Here is a 14,894-nt window from a genome sequence, read left to right on the forward strand (position 1 = left end):
TCTCCCTGCAATGTCTCATCATTTGTCTCAGGTAACATGATTCACTTGTACAGGTTTTATAGCTGTAGAGAATGACAAGTGTATTAATGTGCTGAAAGAAATATATTAATGTGTAGCTACAAGCCATTTATTATTTATGCTGTTGAATCTTTTTACACCCACAGTAAATATTTTCTAACATCAATGAAGCTGCAAAGATTCAACACCACAAACCTGCGTTTTTGAGTTTTATCTTTGCTCACTACAGTCATACTTCATTTCTAGCAATAAAAGATGCCTCCTGTTTCTAACAGATGAGTCTATCAACTGAAACAAAGATCTGGGTCTGTGTCTGATATTCCTCTCCACATACAACAATTTGCAACTCTGCACATTCTCTGTAAATCTCAAGTATATGCAGTAAGGACCAGATTTTGATTAGAAGACTAGTACTCGGTTTGAGAAGTGGTTTTCTTTAACACTCCACTCATGTGAGAAACCATAGCATGGTGTGGCAGAGAAGATAGATAGCCATGTGTGACATTCCTATGGTAGTTCTAGAGGTGTACTGTCTGTGAAGATCTTTAAGCTGTCGTCACTTTCTTGTGGCTTGAATTGCCTTGCTCCATATGGTATGAGGCTGTCCTGTTCCCAAGTCTGAAAATTGCCTTTACATTCATTGCCAGCATACCTGAAATGAGAAGGAAAGATAAATATTTTGCCAGGTAATGGTCATGTTGTCATTTGAAAGTGCATTTGAAAGTGCGGTCAGATCAGTTTTGCAGTGCATGTTGAGAAGGGGGGCCTTAGGTTTATGGTCTAGAAGCCACTCTGGTGAATTAGTACCTTCCTTAAAGCACGTGGTCTTGCATTCCTTACATAGCTGAATAGTCCCACTAACTTTAAAGTCAGATGCTGAAAGGTCATTGCAATAATTATGGATTACTGGGGGACATTTTTCAAACAGAAAAAGGAGAGATGAGGAAAAACTTATTCTGCCATTTGAAACCCTCCTGCCTCATATTTAAAGGTAATAAAAATGTAGAGGTAGACAAATGCAGAGGTAGACACTAAACTCCAAACTAGAGCAGCTAGGCTGTATGAGCAATTAGTTGGTGACCCTGTGTTTCTGCCATCAAGCTTAATTCTGCCTCTTGATTGTCCTCTAGGGATTTAAAGACTTCATTTCTACAAATAAGAGAGATGTTTCTTTCTCCTACTCTTCCTTCTCCTTCATGTTTCTCTCTGTCTGCCATTTTTCCATCAAAATCAGGGTAGGGAATCCTTTCTTCTAAATTCACCTGACTTTTTCCCTCACTGAGGATGTCATAAACATCATAAAGTATTCATAGCATTTCACATGAAACTGCATTAACTCCATAAGGGCCAGATAGAAGTGGCATTCAACCAGAAGGCATTGTACTTGGCCTGCAGACCATAGCGCACTTTTGAACCAGTTATTTGGGTATGTAGCTTTCTTGCTTCTCTCACGCTCCAAACACAGATCCATGAGTGTGTTAACAGACCAGTTTATAATGTTAAATGATGAGTATGGATGTGGATTTACTTGGATTAAAAGGAAGACACCTAAAGAGCCAATACTTAGACCGTGACTCCTTGTGATGCTTCCATGCTTGAGGGTAGGAAGGCTCTGCAGAGGGATCGGGACAGGCTGGATCGATGGGCCCAGGCCAATTGTATGAGGTTCAACAAGGCCTACACTTGGGTCACAACAACCCCATGCAACGCTACAGGCTTGGGGACGAGTGGCTGGAAAGCTGCTCGGCGGAAAAGGACGTGGGGGTGTTGATCAACAGCCAGCTGAATACGAGCCAGCAGTGTGCCCAGGTGGCCAAGAAGGCCAATGGTATCCTAGCTTGTATCAGAAACAGTGTGGCCAGCAGGAGTAGGGACGTGATTGTCCCTCTGTACTTGGCGCTGGTGAGGACATTGAGGTGCTGGACCATGTCCAGAGAAGGGTGACAAAGCTGGTGAGGGGTCCGGAGCACAAGTCTGATGAGGAGCGGTTGACAGAGCTGGGGTTGTTTGGCCTAGAAAAGAGGAGGCTCAAGAGAGACCTTATAGCTCTCTACAACTACCTGAAAGGAGGTTGCAGAGAGGTGGGTGTTGGTCTCTTCTCCCAAGTGACTAGTGACAGGACAAGAGGAAATGGCCTCAAGTTGCATCAGGGAAGATTTAGTTTGGATATTAGGAAAAATCTCTTCACAGAAACGGTTGTCAGACACTGGAACAGGCTGCCCAGGGAGGTGGTAGAGTCACCGTCCCTGGAGGTATTTAGAAGACGTGTGGATGAGGCGCTTAGGGACATGGTTTAGTGGTGGAATTAGCATTTAACATCGGACTTGATGATCTTAAAAGTCTTTTCCAACCTAAATGATTCTATGATACTATGATTCTATGATTCCATGATTCTATGATACCATATTGGTGAGGCAAATTTCTGAAAGCCAGTGAAACTGAAGTAAGAAGGGTGTTGGTGTAACCAGGTTGTTTGACAAATGATGTGCATTTCTTGTCCTAGGCTTTGTTTTGCATACCAGAACAAAATGCGTGACTATTATGCCTGGAAACCGTGAGCTCTTTGCATCAGTGGATAGGGAAACAGGTGATAAAACCATTACTGTAGTGGGAAAAGAAGGCTGGATGAGGTACAGTGGGCTTTTCTTTCTCTGAGGAAGAGAACTAGGTCCTGCTAGCAGACATGACCAACGAGCCGTCAGCTGGGTTTGGAGTACTGTCACCCCACAAAAACACATATGTTGGCTGCCTCAGTCTGCATAGAGCTAAGTTTTAAGTTGACAAAGTTTTTCTGCCTGCCAAGTGCAATTACTAGCTTTCTTGGGTTGCTCGGTAATTTTTAAGGCATATCTCTGTCTGGCAAGGTCTAGTAGTTATTTGTATCAAATGCATCATGGAGGGGTACTGCATCAGCAGAGACTCAGCAGTGTCAGCAGCTACAATATTTCTGTCAATATTGCATTTAATTGCATTTGTTTCTTTAATTAAGAGCAACATTTTCACATCAAATGAGTCAAACTGACATGGTCAGGATTTGACTAGGTGCAGCCAGAGGGAAACTTTCGCTAAGCAGTTAATGGTACCCAGTGAAAGTTGCAAAAATAGCTTTTCATCAAGAGGCTATAGTAGAACTGGAAAGGAATTATTAAACAATGGTACTAATTTGTGGACTGAGGAACAATAAATAATTTTCTTCATTCAGACTTATTCCTAGGCAATTTGTTCATCACCTCTATATTTATTTTTGCAGTGCGTTTTTTTGGTTGTTAAATATGTGGAATGTAATAGTAATATCTGTCCAAATTGTACTGCTTCTGATTAATGAAGAATTAGTGAAGATTAGCCTCCAGTGAAGTTTTTGATTCCAGTGTGGTAGGTGCTGCATAAATAGTGTGAGAAAATAGGCAAGGCAGACAGCAGGTGAGAAATGAAGACTTTGGGCCAGGCTATGTGATTTTTACCCTGCAGAGAGGCAGCAGAAGCAGAAAAAAATCTCTTATCAGCATCCTGGACAAGTGCCCTGCTCACTGATCAGTTCTGCCTCAACTGAAATGGCCACTGGGCTCAGTGATGCCACTGGGCACTTACAAATGCTGTCTTCTGAGAAGATCTCATAGCCATCACTGAGAGGCTTTGCTTGAGGAGCAAAAATAAGTTTTCAGAACTCAACTGCACTGTCAGGAAGAAGCAAAGTGTTACAGTTGAAGTTACTTTGAGGGATAGATGTCTGTGAATTGCTTAGAGGTTTAGAGCACCCTTTATCCCCCTCACTTGAAAGTTCAAGAAATAGGGTTTTCTCCTCAAAGTCCTGTTTAAAGACAACCAGTACGTTGGTGGTGGTCATGTTGCGTGAATGATGCTAAAGACATTTTCTCTCCTGTTTTTTGAGATTAAATATGCGTGGGACAGAGAGATATAGTGGTGTTGACAAGGGTCAATTTGTTGAAATGCAGATTTCTCAAGAAGGGTTGCAATTTTGGGAACATTCACTTGGGAAGGAGATCATGGCTCCAGAGAGAGAAACAGAGAAATGCATTCACTTGCCTCAGAATATCATGCTGGTTACAGAGTTAAGACACTTGTTATTTTTGTGGGGTTTTACATATTTAAATACTCATCCCAAAACCACGATGGCACTCCTCCCCTCTCCCCCTATTGCAATCTGAAAATGTTAAAAAATCTCCAGATTCCTAGATGGCAAAATAGCTTCCTGGCTAATTCTCCTATTAGTGCATGTTGTTAATTTATTTGCCTTATAACCCTGTGATTTTTTCTTTTTCCTTTCTTTGGGTAACACAATTCTTTTGGTCCTTGAAGAGTAAAGAATAAAGCCCTTCAATCTTAAATGTGAATAAAGGGAAAGTCCAGGCCATTGCAGGTTGGGAAACAGATGTTATCGGAAGTCCTATACCACTGCTTTGAACTCAGTGTAAGCACCACGTCCAATCTAAAGCTGTGAACTCAGACTGTAAAGAGGAGTTCATTTTTGGATACCTTTTTTTCAGTCAAAGCTTCTTTATTGTCCTTGCCTTCTGTTTCTGCATTCATCTCTGCTACTAGCATATATACTCACCTTGCTTTCTCCCTTACAAGTCAGTTTTCTATTTGCTTCCTAAGATCCTTCGGAATCCGTGATCCTAGATGATCCTCCTTAGCAAGTTTTTGCCACTTTTTCATACAGATTTCCTCCTATCCTAATGTAGTAAGTCAGAAAGGCTGGTTAGGTCTAAGCTGCTCTCCAGCATGTCCCACAGTGACTGAAAGATATGTTGTCTCTCTGCCTTGCTTCACCCAGGCTGGGTTCCCAACCCTTCTCTCACTCTCCCCACTCTACCTCTCCGGTGGGTCATTACTCCGGATTCCTTTGTTCCGAAGCCGCCCTTTTATCAGACTATTTCCCTCATCCCAGATTTTATTGTTTCTCTTCTTTCTCAAGATCTGCTCAGGATCCAGTACTGCAGCTACTGAACTGGGTCCCTTCTTCCCCCTCCCTGTCCAAGCATCTCTGCTCATCCTCAGTTCCACACAATAAAGGCAGGAATTGCTTTGCTTCACAAAAAGCCAGAGAAGTTATATTCATCTGATGGCTTTTCCTTTTCTCCTTGGCTGTAGTTTGCAGCGAGTATTTTTGCAAAAGAGCTCATCCCCAAAGCTAACAATAAAACTCTCTGTGTGTGTGTGAGAGAGAGAGAGAGAGAGAAAGAGAGAGCGCGAGCGAGCGCATGAGAAGAGGGAGGGAGAGAAAGCAATACAACAGTCTGGCAACGTAAGGCGGCATTGGAGAGCTGCTAGACCAGGGAAGCTGGCTAAGAGACGCGAGCCCCTTACTCTGGGCTCAGTGTGATCCCATTGGTTCCTGAGCTGCTGTTTTAAAGCAAAGAAGAGCTTGGAGGATTGAACTGCACAGCCAGACGCAGACTCTCAGCCAAGTTGTCAGCACGCTGGGAGGAAGAGAGGCTCACACACACGAGATTGCAGGGTGTCCGCAGCTTGATGTTCATTTGTTTCCAGAAAGGAAGAAAGGAGAGCGGACAAAAAAAAGCAGAAAAGGGGGGAAGGAGCCTGATCCAGTCCAGCAGTCCCGGGGGCAATAATGGATGTGACCATATCTCAGCTCATCTTAGAAGAATTTGATGTCAACTGCAGCCTCCTGGATCGTTTACAAGAGACTTTTTTAGAGAGTTCCTCTATCCCTTTCCTGGGCTTTGATGGTAGGAAACATTACCTAGCACAGGGGTCGGAAAAGCTTTATAAGTGCTAAGATTCGGGTTGCTTTGTGATGCAAAGTGTGTCGCTTTTGTGCTTTCTCAACTGCTTCTTTTTCCCTTTCTATCTCCTTTTTTAATGCAAAAGGTCCGTACTGCAATGCCACAACGGATCAGATCGGGACCTGCTGGCCCAGAACCTCCGCGGGGGAACTAGTAGAGAGACCCTGCCCAGAGTTCTTCAATGGGATCAAATACAACACCACAAGTAAGTACAAACTCCTTTCCTTCTCCCACAGATCTGGTGTTGAGAAGGCACCTGGGAGACCCAAAATATATTTTCCATTAAAAAAAAAAAAAAAAAAAGTGTTTGCCTGGGAATCAACATTTCCTCCACATTCCAGTCTGTGTATTCAAAATTCTTGCCTGGAATGATGCAGATTTCTCAAAAGCACAGACTTCTGGACACGGATTCCTCTTTACTTAAGTGTATTTAGGTAGATCTGGGCAAAAATCCCTCTGCAATCTAAGGAGGGTATACTGTGCTTTGTGTGTTTGTTCATGTGTAGATACGTATCGCTGAATGTATTTGTAGCAGTGCTTCAGCCATTTAGATAATTAAAGATCCTTTGACATGTGAAGTGCTTACTCTTAACACCTAAGAACTGTATTTTGAAAGGACTGTCCCTTTGAGAGGCTGTCTGTGTGAACAGGGGGACAAACTGGGCTGGAAGTTTTATCTAACAAACACAAGGCTGGGGTCTGGAATCTGTTTAGTAACTTCATCAGTGCTTGGCTTATGAGGCTGGGGTGGTTGCATCATTACTGCAAGGGAAACAGTAGACGATATCATAAGGCAAATAATATTCAAAGCAAGGGAGTATGGGGGCTCCTTAGAAATGTCTTGGAACTGATGCTTTAGTCTTAGAGGTAAACAATAATGATGACTCACTAAAAATTTATCATTCAGGCTGTTGGACCCAGGAACTCATTTCCTTTTCCTTATCTGTCAATACTGTTTGGACCTGTCATTAAGAGTTTTTAACATAGTTCCAAATATGTGTACCCACTTGTTTGTCACTCATTTTTTCAGACTACTCGGTGTGCTTTTGACTGTGGGGACGTTTTATTCCGTGTTTCACTCCAAACTGTTGCTCAGGTGTTAGTAGTCTAATTTTCAGGTAGTGTTAATTTTGTCGGACTAGCATTCTCAATAAGTCCCATAAAAGAATGACCCTGTCATCTTAGACCTTATTTTTTAACTTGTTGAAAGTGAATTTATTCTTTCCCCAGCTCTAGGTGTCAAGGGTCAGATACCTAGACAAAAGTTCTGTGTATTTGCTATGCAAAACAAAGCCCTCTTCCAAATTTGTTCTTAGGGACCAGTTTCTGTCATCCTTGACTTTGAGCAGAGTAAGGAGGTTACCTCAGAGAACTGCAAGATCATCTTCAAACCCTATATTCTCTGACCTGTGCTCTTTGCAATAAAATGTTTGGCAACATGCAAAGGGCTGGGTTATGCTGTCTTTGATTATAGCAGATAGTCCACTACCTTTACAGTCTCAGTTGAGATCAGAAGAAAATTTCTGAGAATTTAAGGCAGCTCAGACAAGAGCAAGTGTATCAGAATGGACCCTAAAAGAACAGCCATAGAAAAGGTACCTCAAAGATTTTTTTCCCATTTCCTTATTTTGGTGCAAGATGTCAGTATTTCCACTGCCTTATGTTTTTCTCCAAAAGGAAAGAGGGAAGGAAAAAAAAAGAAAAGAAATGCATTATGGATGATTCCTTATTTATATCATAAACACACTGGAGAGAATTTGAATGCTTTTCCTGTGCATAGACGAAAAAAAATCTTGAATGCCTCATTTTATTTTGATAAACTCTGTTAATGCTTTCAGTAGTTCATCAATGACATAATTCAAAGTTCTTCCCTGTTTCTCTGCTTCTCAATGGTGGCTAATGCTTGTATTACAGTGCTACTAAATTTTCTTAAATTCATTACTCTTAAAACAATGTCATGTTAATTAAATTAAAGACTGATGAAACTACGTTATTGAAATGCTGAAGCTTTATTTTGTCATAGTCTGGGGAAATGGACATTTTTCTCCTTTCAACATAAAATGTGGGTAGTCACGTTGAGAAAATATATGTCTGCAGGACTGATTGGTAGTGCATACTGGTGCCCAGATATGGTAGCGTATGTAGCTTGCAATAGAGAACTGAAGTCCACTGAAACCACTGTAGGTGGCTTTCAGTTGATCTTACACTCTTACATGTGTGTAGTACCTCCAAGTTGTGGTGCAGAAAAGGAAGGGAAGGACTATACCGAGATTTGAGTCAACTTGTAAAATCAGTAGCTTCTTGGGAGATAGTAGTTGGTGATTAAGGCTTGAGAACGCAGGAGAACAGCAGGTTAAGATTCGAATACAGAGGTGCAATCTTCTTTTGTGATTTCAAAGATGTGGCAACTAGTACATGCAGAACATGTCCAAAGTTTGGGAAGGCCAAATACTGACACAGTCCAACTACTTTTACTTGCATGATTTCACCAAGTTAGTTTGTGGGCTGACTAGAGGGCCATTTGTAGTGGGACTCAATGTGCTAAAAACCTAGACTGTGCACCTTGTGCAGATAATAAAATAAGCAAAGACAACTGACAAAAACCGGGAAATGGATCTTGCAAATTTCAGAGGTGAACAATCCAGCTGCAAAGTGAAGGTTTGATGAGGAGATGGCTTGGATCAACATAAGATGTCTGCCTAAGACATGTAGTGTAGTTTTGTCCTGTTTTGTTTTGCATTTTGATGAGGCAAAAGGAGAAATGATGGTGTGTAATATTGTTCTGAATTGGTTTTGAGAGCAAAATCAAACAAGTTTAGAAAAAGCACTGTGCAGTGCCTTTCTTTTACTAAGGGCTTATCCAGTTCTAGGTTGTAACTCAACTATTTATTATACTGTTGTGCATCCCGTGTTTGTGAGCTGCCACCTTTTAGGAACTATAGCGTATCTTTAGTCTGGTTTTGTATGGCTGTGAATATATTTCTCGTTCTAATGTGTATAAAACTTTTGGATGTATTTCAGTAATTTTTTTTGGTTTTTTAGAAATTAAGATCTCAAAGATTCCAAGTTCCTACCAGTTTCATAAAAGTAGCCCATCAGCTGGAGGGAATGAACCCAGTAGCATTCCCGGTAAACAAAAGGTTTTGCATTGTAGATACTAGAAATTGCAGACTTGGAAGTGCCTGAACTGTATGAAAATCTTATACCAGTCAAGCACAAGATGCTGATCTGTGGCAAACCAGGCTGCCCAAGTTCTGGTACTTATGGGGCTATTTCTGCCCCTTATTGTAGTCTCTGGGCACGTAGTGTATGGAATTCAAGACAAAATGCAATAAGCAGGTTGCTGCACAGATCAGCTCATCAAAGGCTTTGGATTGGCCTACCCTGGCTTGGTATCCTCTTGTCAACTGTCATGCTTTGATTGTCGCTCTGTCTATCTCAGAACCTCTGAGTGCTCAGATGGGGAATGCTATCAAACCCTGCAATATGCCAGCAAAATTTAACAGAAGAGTATTTGAGTCAAAAAACTTAAGAACAAGAACTGGTGCATAAAAAATCCCCTCCTCTTTACCACTATAGAGTGAAATGTTTGCATAAAATATTTCCATTCTAACTGCAAAAAATTCCTGTGGTGATTTTGTGCATGTGTCTCTGTTTCTGTGTGTCTCTTGGGAACTGCTGAGTGACTCAGATAAGTTTCAGCTGGATTCGTAAAACAAAGTCTGTCAGTCTGTGAGTATTTTTCATCTCTGACACTTTGTTATTTTGGTAATTTTTTTTCTCCTTCTTTATTTAGGAAGTAAAGTCATGCTGACAAATCAAGATCTGGTTACCCTGTAGTGTGATTTGTGAATATAGGCAAGATGTTCTTTGACCAAGGATCTGAAAACTATGCCATCCACTTACAACTTTGCAGTTTTACAGCAAACCTTATGTATTATTCTCAAAGGGAAAAAATAAAGGGAAAAATATACATGTTGGTGCAGCGCGTGGCTGTGCACTTGTCTCTGCTCAGGATCTATATTTAGCTGAAGATGACAATATCATTGCTGCCCTCTAGATGTGTTTATACTTTGACAGTGTGAAGCTTTTATTCTTGTTTTAGAAAACAGATTAATTCACTTATTAGGATAGCCTGAAGCTTGATTAATTCAGCAAATGGGCAGTAATGAGACTTTTTTTGCTGCTTGCAAAAACGTGGTCATAGATGTAAGTACTTACAGCATGTTACAGGCTAAAGTATGTCTACTTCAGCTCTTTCCTTTCCCTACAAATTGCCCTGTGCAATGAAGAAATGCAGGATTAGATGTTCTTCTGACAGGCAATAAGTGTCGACTCTTGTAGCCTTAGCTGTCTGATTTGAGTTTGTCTACAACAGCCAGTGCAGCGGAGGGGTATTCTATGGTGAGACCTGTCCATCAGGGGCTGGTCAGCTTGGTTTGTGCTGGTTGCAGGCAGGAGGTGGAAGCATTGGAAGGCTTCCAGCTTGCAGATTAAGACACAGGAATCTAGGTATTTCCATGTAGGTATCAACAGCTAATTTAAGTATCTAAGCTCTAATAAAAGTTAGTGGAGCTCTAATTGATACAGGGGATGAAGCCTAGGGAGTTACTCAGCTCAACCTAAATGTACAGAACAGTTCAGGAGCCCATGCAGAAGTGCTAGTGCCATTTGATATGTCCAGGGGTATCTTGCCTGGTATCTAGTTCCTGTTTCAGAGGGCCCAGGCCTTGTGTAGGTTTGTGTTTTAACTTCCAGGCCACATAGGTGTTACAGATACTCTAAGACAAATGATACGATGCCTGTGTTTAGGCAGCTGAATTTATCCTTGGGTGTCTGTTGAGTTGAACTGAACTGACACCTGGGCATTAACATTAGGAAGCTAGACTGCTTTTGTGATCACCAGGAACAAAAGGTCTCTATAGCTCTAACTCTCTCTCTCTGCAAATCCCCCCCTCCCTCCTTATAGGAAAGCTCTTTGACTGAGATAGCCACTTCAGATGAGTGTTTCGGGTATTGCAAAAAGCATCCTCATCTCTCCAGGGACTATGCTGCTGAAAACAGGCACAAAAGCACTGCTAACCTTATACTGGTGGAGATTTGGTCCCTCCTTGCCTAGTCCTTGTTCTGAGGGAGTGTACGCTACGTTGTACACACCGTGTCCTGGGGTGCATCAAGCACAGCAGAGCTAGCTGGTTGAGGGAGGTGACTGATGCACTCTGCACTGCACTGGTGCAGCCCCACCTCGAGCACTGTGTGCACTTTTGGGCACCTTGATATAACAAGGACATCAAACTATTAGAGTGTGTGCAGAGGAGGGCGACCAAGATGGCAAAAGGCCTCAAGGGCAAGACTTAGGCGAAGCACCTGAGGTCACTTGGCTTGTTCAGCTTGGAGAAGAGAAGGCTGAGGGGTGACCTCATCACAGTCTACAATGTCCTCAAGGGTGGCAGCGGAGGGGGAGGTGCTGATCTCCTCTCGCTGGTGACCAGCAACAGGACACGAGAAAATGGAATGAAGCTGCATCAGGGGAAGTTCAGATGGGACATTAGGAAAAGGTTTTTCACTGAGAGGGTAGTCAGTCACTGGAACAGGCTTTCCAGGGAAGTGGTCACAGCACCAAGCCTGTCAGAGTTCAAGGATCGTCTGGATGACACTCTTAGTCATATGGTTTAGTTTCAGGTAGTCCTGCAAGGAGCAGGAAGTTGGACTCGATGATCCTTATAGGTCCCTTCCAACTTGAGATATTCTATGATTCTATGATTCCTTGGTGGCCCTATAACCAGCTGCCTTGTTGAGAATGATTTGGAGGGGGTTGATGACTTAGCAACTGGACTGTTGTTCACATGGATGGACATAGGAGAAAGAGCCATGAGCACAAGTATCACAGTTGTACCTATTGATATGGCTTACTCCACACTGAAAGAAAAATTCCTGTAGCTCTTCGTTGTCTCATCTTGAACAGAGGCAAATAATCTTTTGTGTGCTGAGGGAAGGGTGAAGAAGTAAATTAATAGCTCTTCTCTTTTGCATCCTCCCTCTTTTGGAAAGGGTTAAATAGATTTTTAAAAGAGCAAAAAGGCTAATTTTCATAGGTTAAACAGACATTCTTTTATCAAGATCTAACCTCTGCTGCTTTTCTTTCTGATTAATTATTGTTCAAAGTTCTTCTGGAGTTATGGCTTCAGTTTGCATATAAAACATGAGCCTCGCTTGGAAATCATTGGTCACGGAGTCTTGTTCATACTATATAGGTAAGACCTGTCCTGATAATTACAGAAATGTGCACTTTTATAAGTGGCTAGCCTAGAGACTCAATTAACATTTTCACTTGTGTTTTATCTCGTGTATTTTAGTGTCTTGAGCACTTCTGTTGATCACATTAGCATGACTTAACTTTTTCCTCAGAAGTTATTCTGGTTTTATTTCTAGAGGGTGCATTTTTGAAAGCTAGGTCCCTTTGTATAAGACAGAGACCCTTTATGCGCTGGTGGCCTTTCATCTTTATTGGAGAGAGAGAAATAAAATGCCCATCAACACAGCCTTGTAAGCATGAGAGGTGATTTCTAGAGGTACAGCTGGATGCAGTGGGGAGATACAGCTGAGGTATAGGCCAGAAAAAAGGACAAGGTGAGAGGAAGCATCCCAGCCTGAGAGGCAGCAGATGCTGAGCAGTTCTGGTGCACTGCTGTTTTGATTGAAGGGCTTTTTATATATTTAAAACACATTTCCAAAAGAAGAGTTTCAAAGATCAAATACACAACTTTCTCTTTTTGCTAGGCAATGCATTTGTGTTTTCAGACTCAGAAAAGTACTACGAAGCCCTACAACTACTCCCACCTCGTCCCTCTTCTGTAATCTTGTTAGATGTCCAGAAGGCTTTTATTCCACTGGACTGTTTAAAGACAGAAGGAGATTTGGGGTAAGAAGAGATGTTTTGTAGCCAATTTTAATTATGGACTCACTACAAAAAGGCTGTTAAAAAAAAAAAAAACGATTCTGCAGTCTTGCAGAAGCCATGGTTTAGCCATCTTGGGGTGACCAACACAATATTTGTCAGCTAGGGAGTCAAGAGTACGTGAAAGTTAAAGGAAGGAGGCAGATGAGAAACTAAACAAACACAGCAGAGGAAAAAAAAGGCCAGAACTGGAATTCTGGGGGAGGGAAGAAAACATAGTTTTTAAGCTTGTAAAGCTTCTTTCTGAGGAGATCAAATCTGTAGTTGATTATGTCAGGTTAACTCCAGTAGCGCTGTATCCAGAGTAAGATTTCAACCATCTTTGTTCATTTTCTCTTGCTAGTTTAGGTTGAATTCTTCCACAAATACAGCAGTGGGAGGCTCTTGATTTCAGTGCATGCACAGATGGGAAAGGCTTTACTTTTTTTTCCTCAAGTTTTTATTCTTTTTTTCTTTCCATTGTGAAGCATAATTTGTGGTAAGAGATCACTCTGATTTTGCAGTGTGGAAGAAGAATTTTGAAAACAATATTTAAAAGGAGGAATGAGAATAACCCCTCTTTCTTGCTCCCACTACTATCATCCTGTGAAATGTGTGATTTCTTCATTGAGCACAGAACAGAAGTTAATTGCATGTAGTAAAATAAGAAGATTGTTAATGTTGCTTCATGTTCAGGGACCTTTTCTCCAGCTAATTAAACGCCGATTAGTATTTTTGTTCTTCACCTGTTACGTTATGAGGTGGCTTTGCTATGATCCCATTGTGTCTGATTGGGATTCTCTTAAGTACACTTGACTTCTGAGGAATACTTCACACGTTTCCCAGAGCCAGGAATTGCTGCTGCCATTCTGCACGAAGCCCACCTGATGCTCTGCCGAGGTCAGTCAGACCTGACAGCAGCAGCAGGAGGCCCAGTCCCTTGCTTTGCCCTTCAGGGTGGTGACCCTGAACTTGTGGCAGAGGGGTCATCACCCAGCATTGCTGGGGAAAGTGGCTTATCGCAGCGAGAGAGCGATGACAGGTCTCTGAGAGGGCTCTGAACCTTGTGGCCTTCAGGAGCGTCAGCAAACACAGGGCTGCCCACATGATTTTTGGAGGCTTCCGTGACCCTCTCTCTAAGGAAGCTGCACCATCCACCTCTCTGTCACTTGTGTCAGATAGTGAGCTGTTGTCTAAGGTGACGGCAACTACCAGCTGACAAACAGATGGTCTGAGGTTCAGTTTTTTCCCACAAGTTAGGAATTAGATGACACTTGCAAAATTGTGTGCTTCTGAAGCCAGGGGAGGAGTGGAAGAGGGAATGGCTCAGGAACATATGGGGAAGGGAAAGAATCAAATGCATTACAAAGGGAGACAAAGCAGGAAATCCTAACCTCACAATGTCAAAACGAGAGGAAAAATCTCCCCCCGCTACATCTAGTGTGGGCACTTTTGTGAATGTGGGATTTCTTGTTTTATTGTGCCTTGTGACACATTTTCCGCCCAGACAAGCTGTGGGAGGATGAGGTCTGAAACCCTGCTGCGGAAGGTGGAATCAGGCTCTTCTCTCCAGTCGCTGAACACTTGAGACTGTCTGTGACTCACTGAGTTTCAGCCTCTGTGTTTATTGTCACAAAACCTTTGGGAGAGTGTCGCTGAAGGAATGGTCACCCGTAATTCCTCCTCTCAGCCACAGGGTGTCACTTAAAGTGCAGCTAAAGTAAGTGTCCACAGGCATCTGCACTGAGTCACTTGGGGGTGGAAATGATAGATGGGGTGAAAGAAAACTGTTGTGAATAGCGGTCCAGGACTTTGTCCTGCTATAATTACCGACAATGCTGCTTCTGAAGCCTCCCCATCCTGCTGGGTGGTAAAAGAGACCCACTGAAGTGAACTGGGGACAAGAACGCAGTGGCGGAGGAGGTGGGGGATGTTCTGGAAGGAACCCTGCTGTCCCTGCCTTTGTGGAGCACTTGCTTGAGAGCAGGTCACTGGCTGAAGGTAGGTGGTTGGTGGTGGTTTCACCAGGGCTGCTCTGAAAGGCTAAAGGAAGGGAAGTGCTAAGCTTTGTTCCCAAGGAGGTGTGTCTTATGTTAGAAGATGTGGAGCTATGCAAAGCACAATGTAACCATTCAGGGGTGAAGCATCTCCATCGAAGAAGCTTAAGCAGT

General features: G+C 42.5%; 1 protein-coding gene across 1 annotated transcript in view; it reads left to right on the forward strand.

The window, feature by feature from the left end:
* The first annotated feature begins 5,611 nt into the window (after positions 1-5,611).
* Positions 5,612-14,894, forward strand: part of CRHR2 (corticotropin releasing hormone receptor 2) — a 110,989-nt gene continuing 101,706 nt past the window's right edge. Inside the window, exons 1-2 of the mRNA XM_009820612.2 lie at positions 5,612-5,729; positions 5,872-5,991. Of these exons, the coding sequence (XP_009818914.1) occupies positions 5,612-5,729; positions 5,872-5,991 (238 nt within the window). The remainder of the gene's footprint in view (positions 5,730-5,871; positions 5,992-14,894) is intronic.

The sequence above is a fragment of the Gavia stellata genome, chromosome 6 (assembly GCF_030936135.1).
Source record: "Gavia stellata isolate bGavSte3 chromosome 6, bGavSte3.hap2, whole genome shotgun sequence".
NCBI classification, from domain to species: Eukaryota; Metazoa; Chordata; class Aves; order Gaviiformes; family Gaviidae; genus Gavia; species Gavia stellata.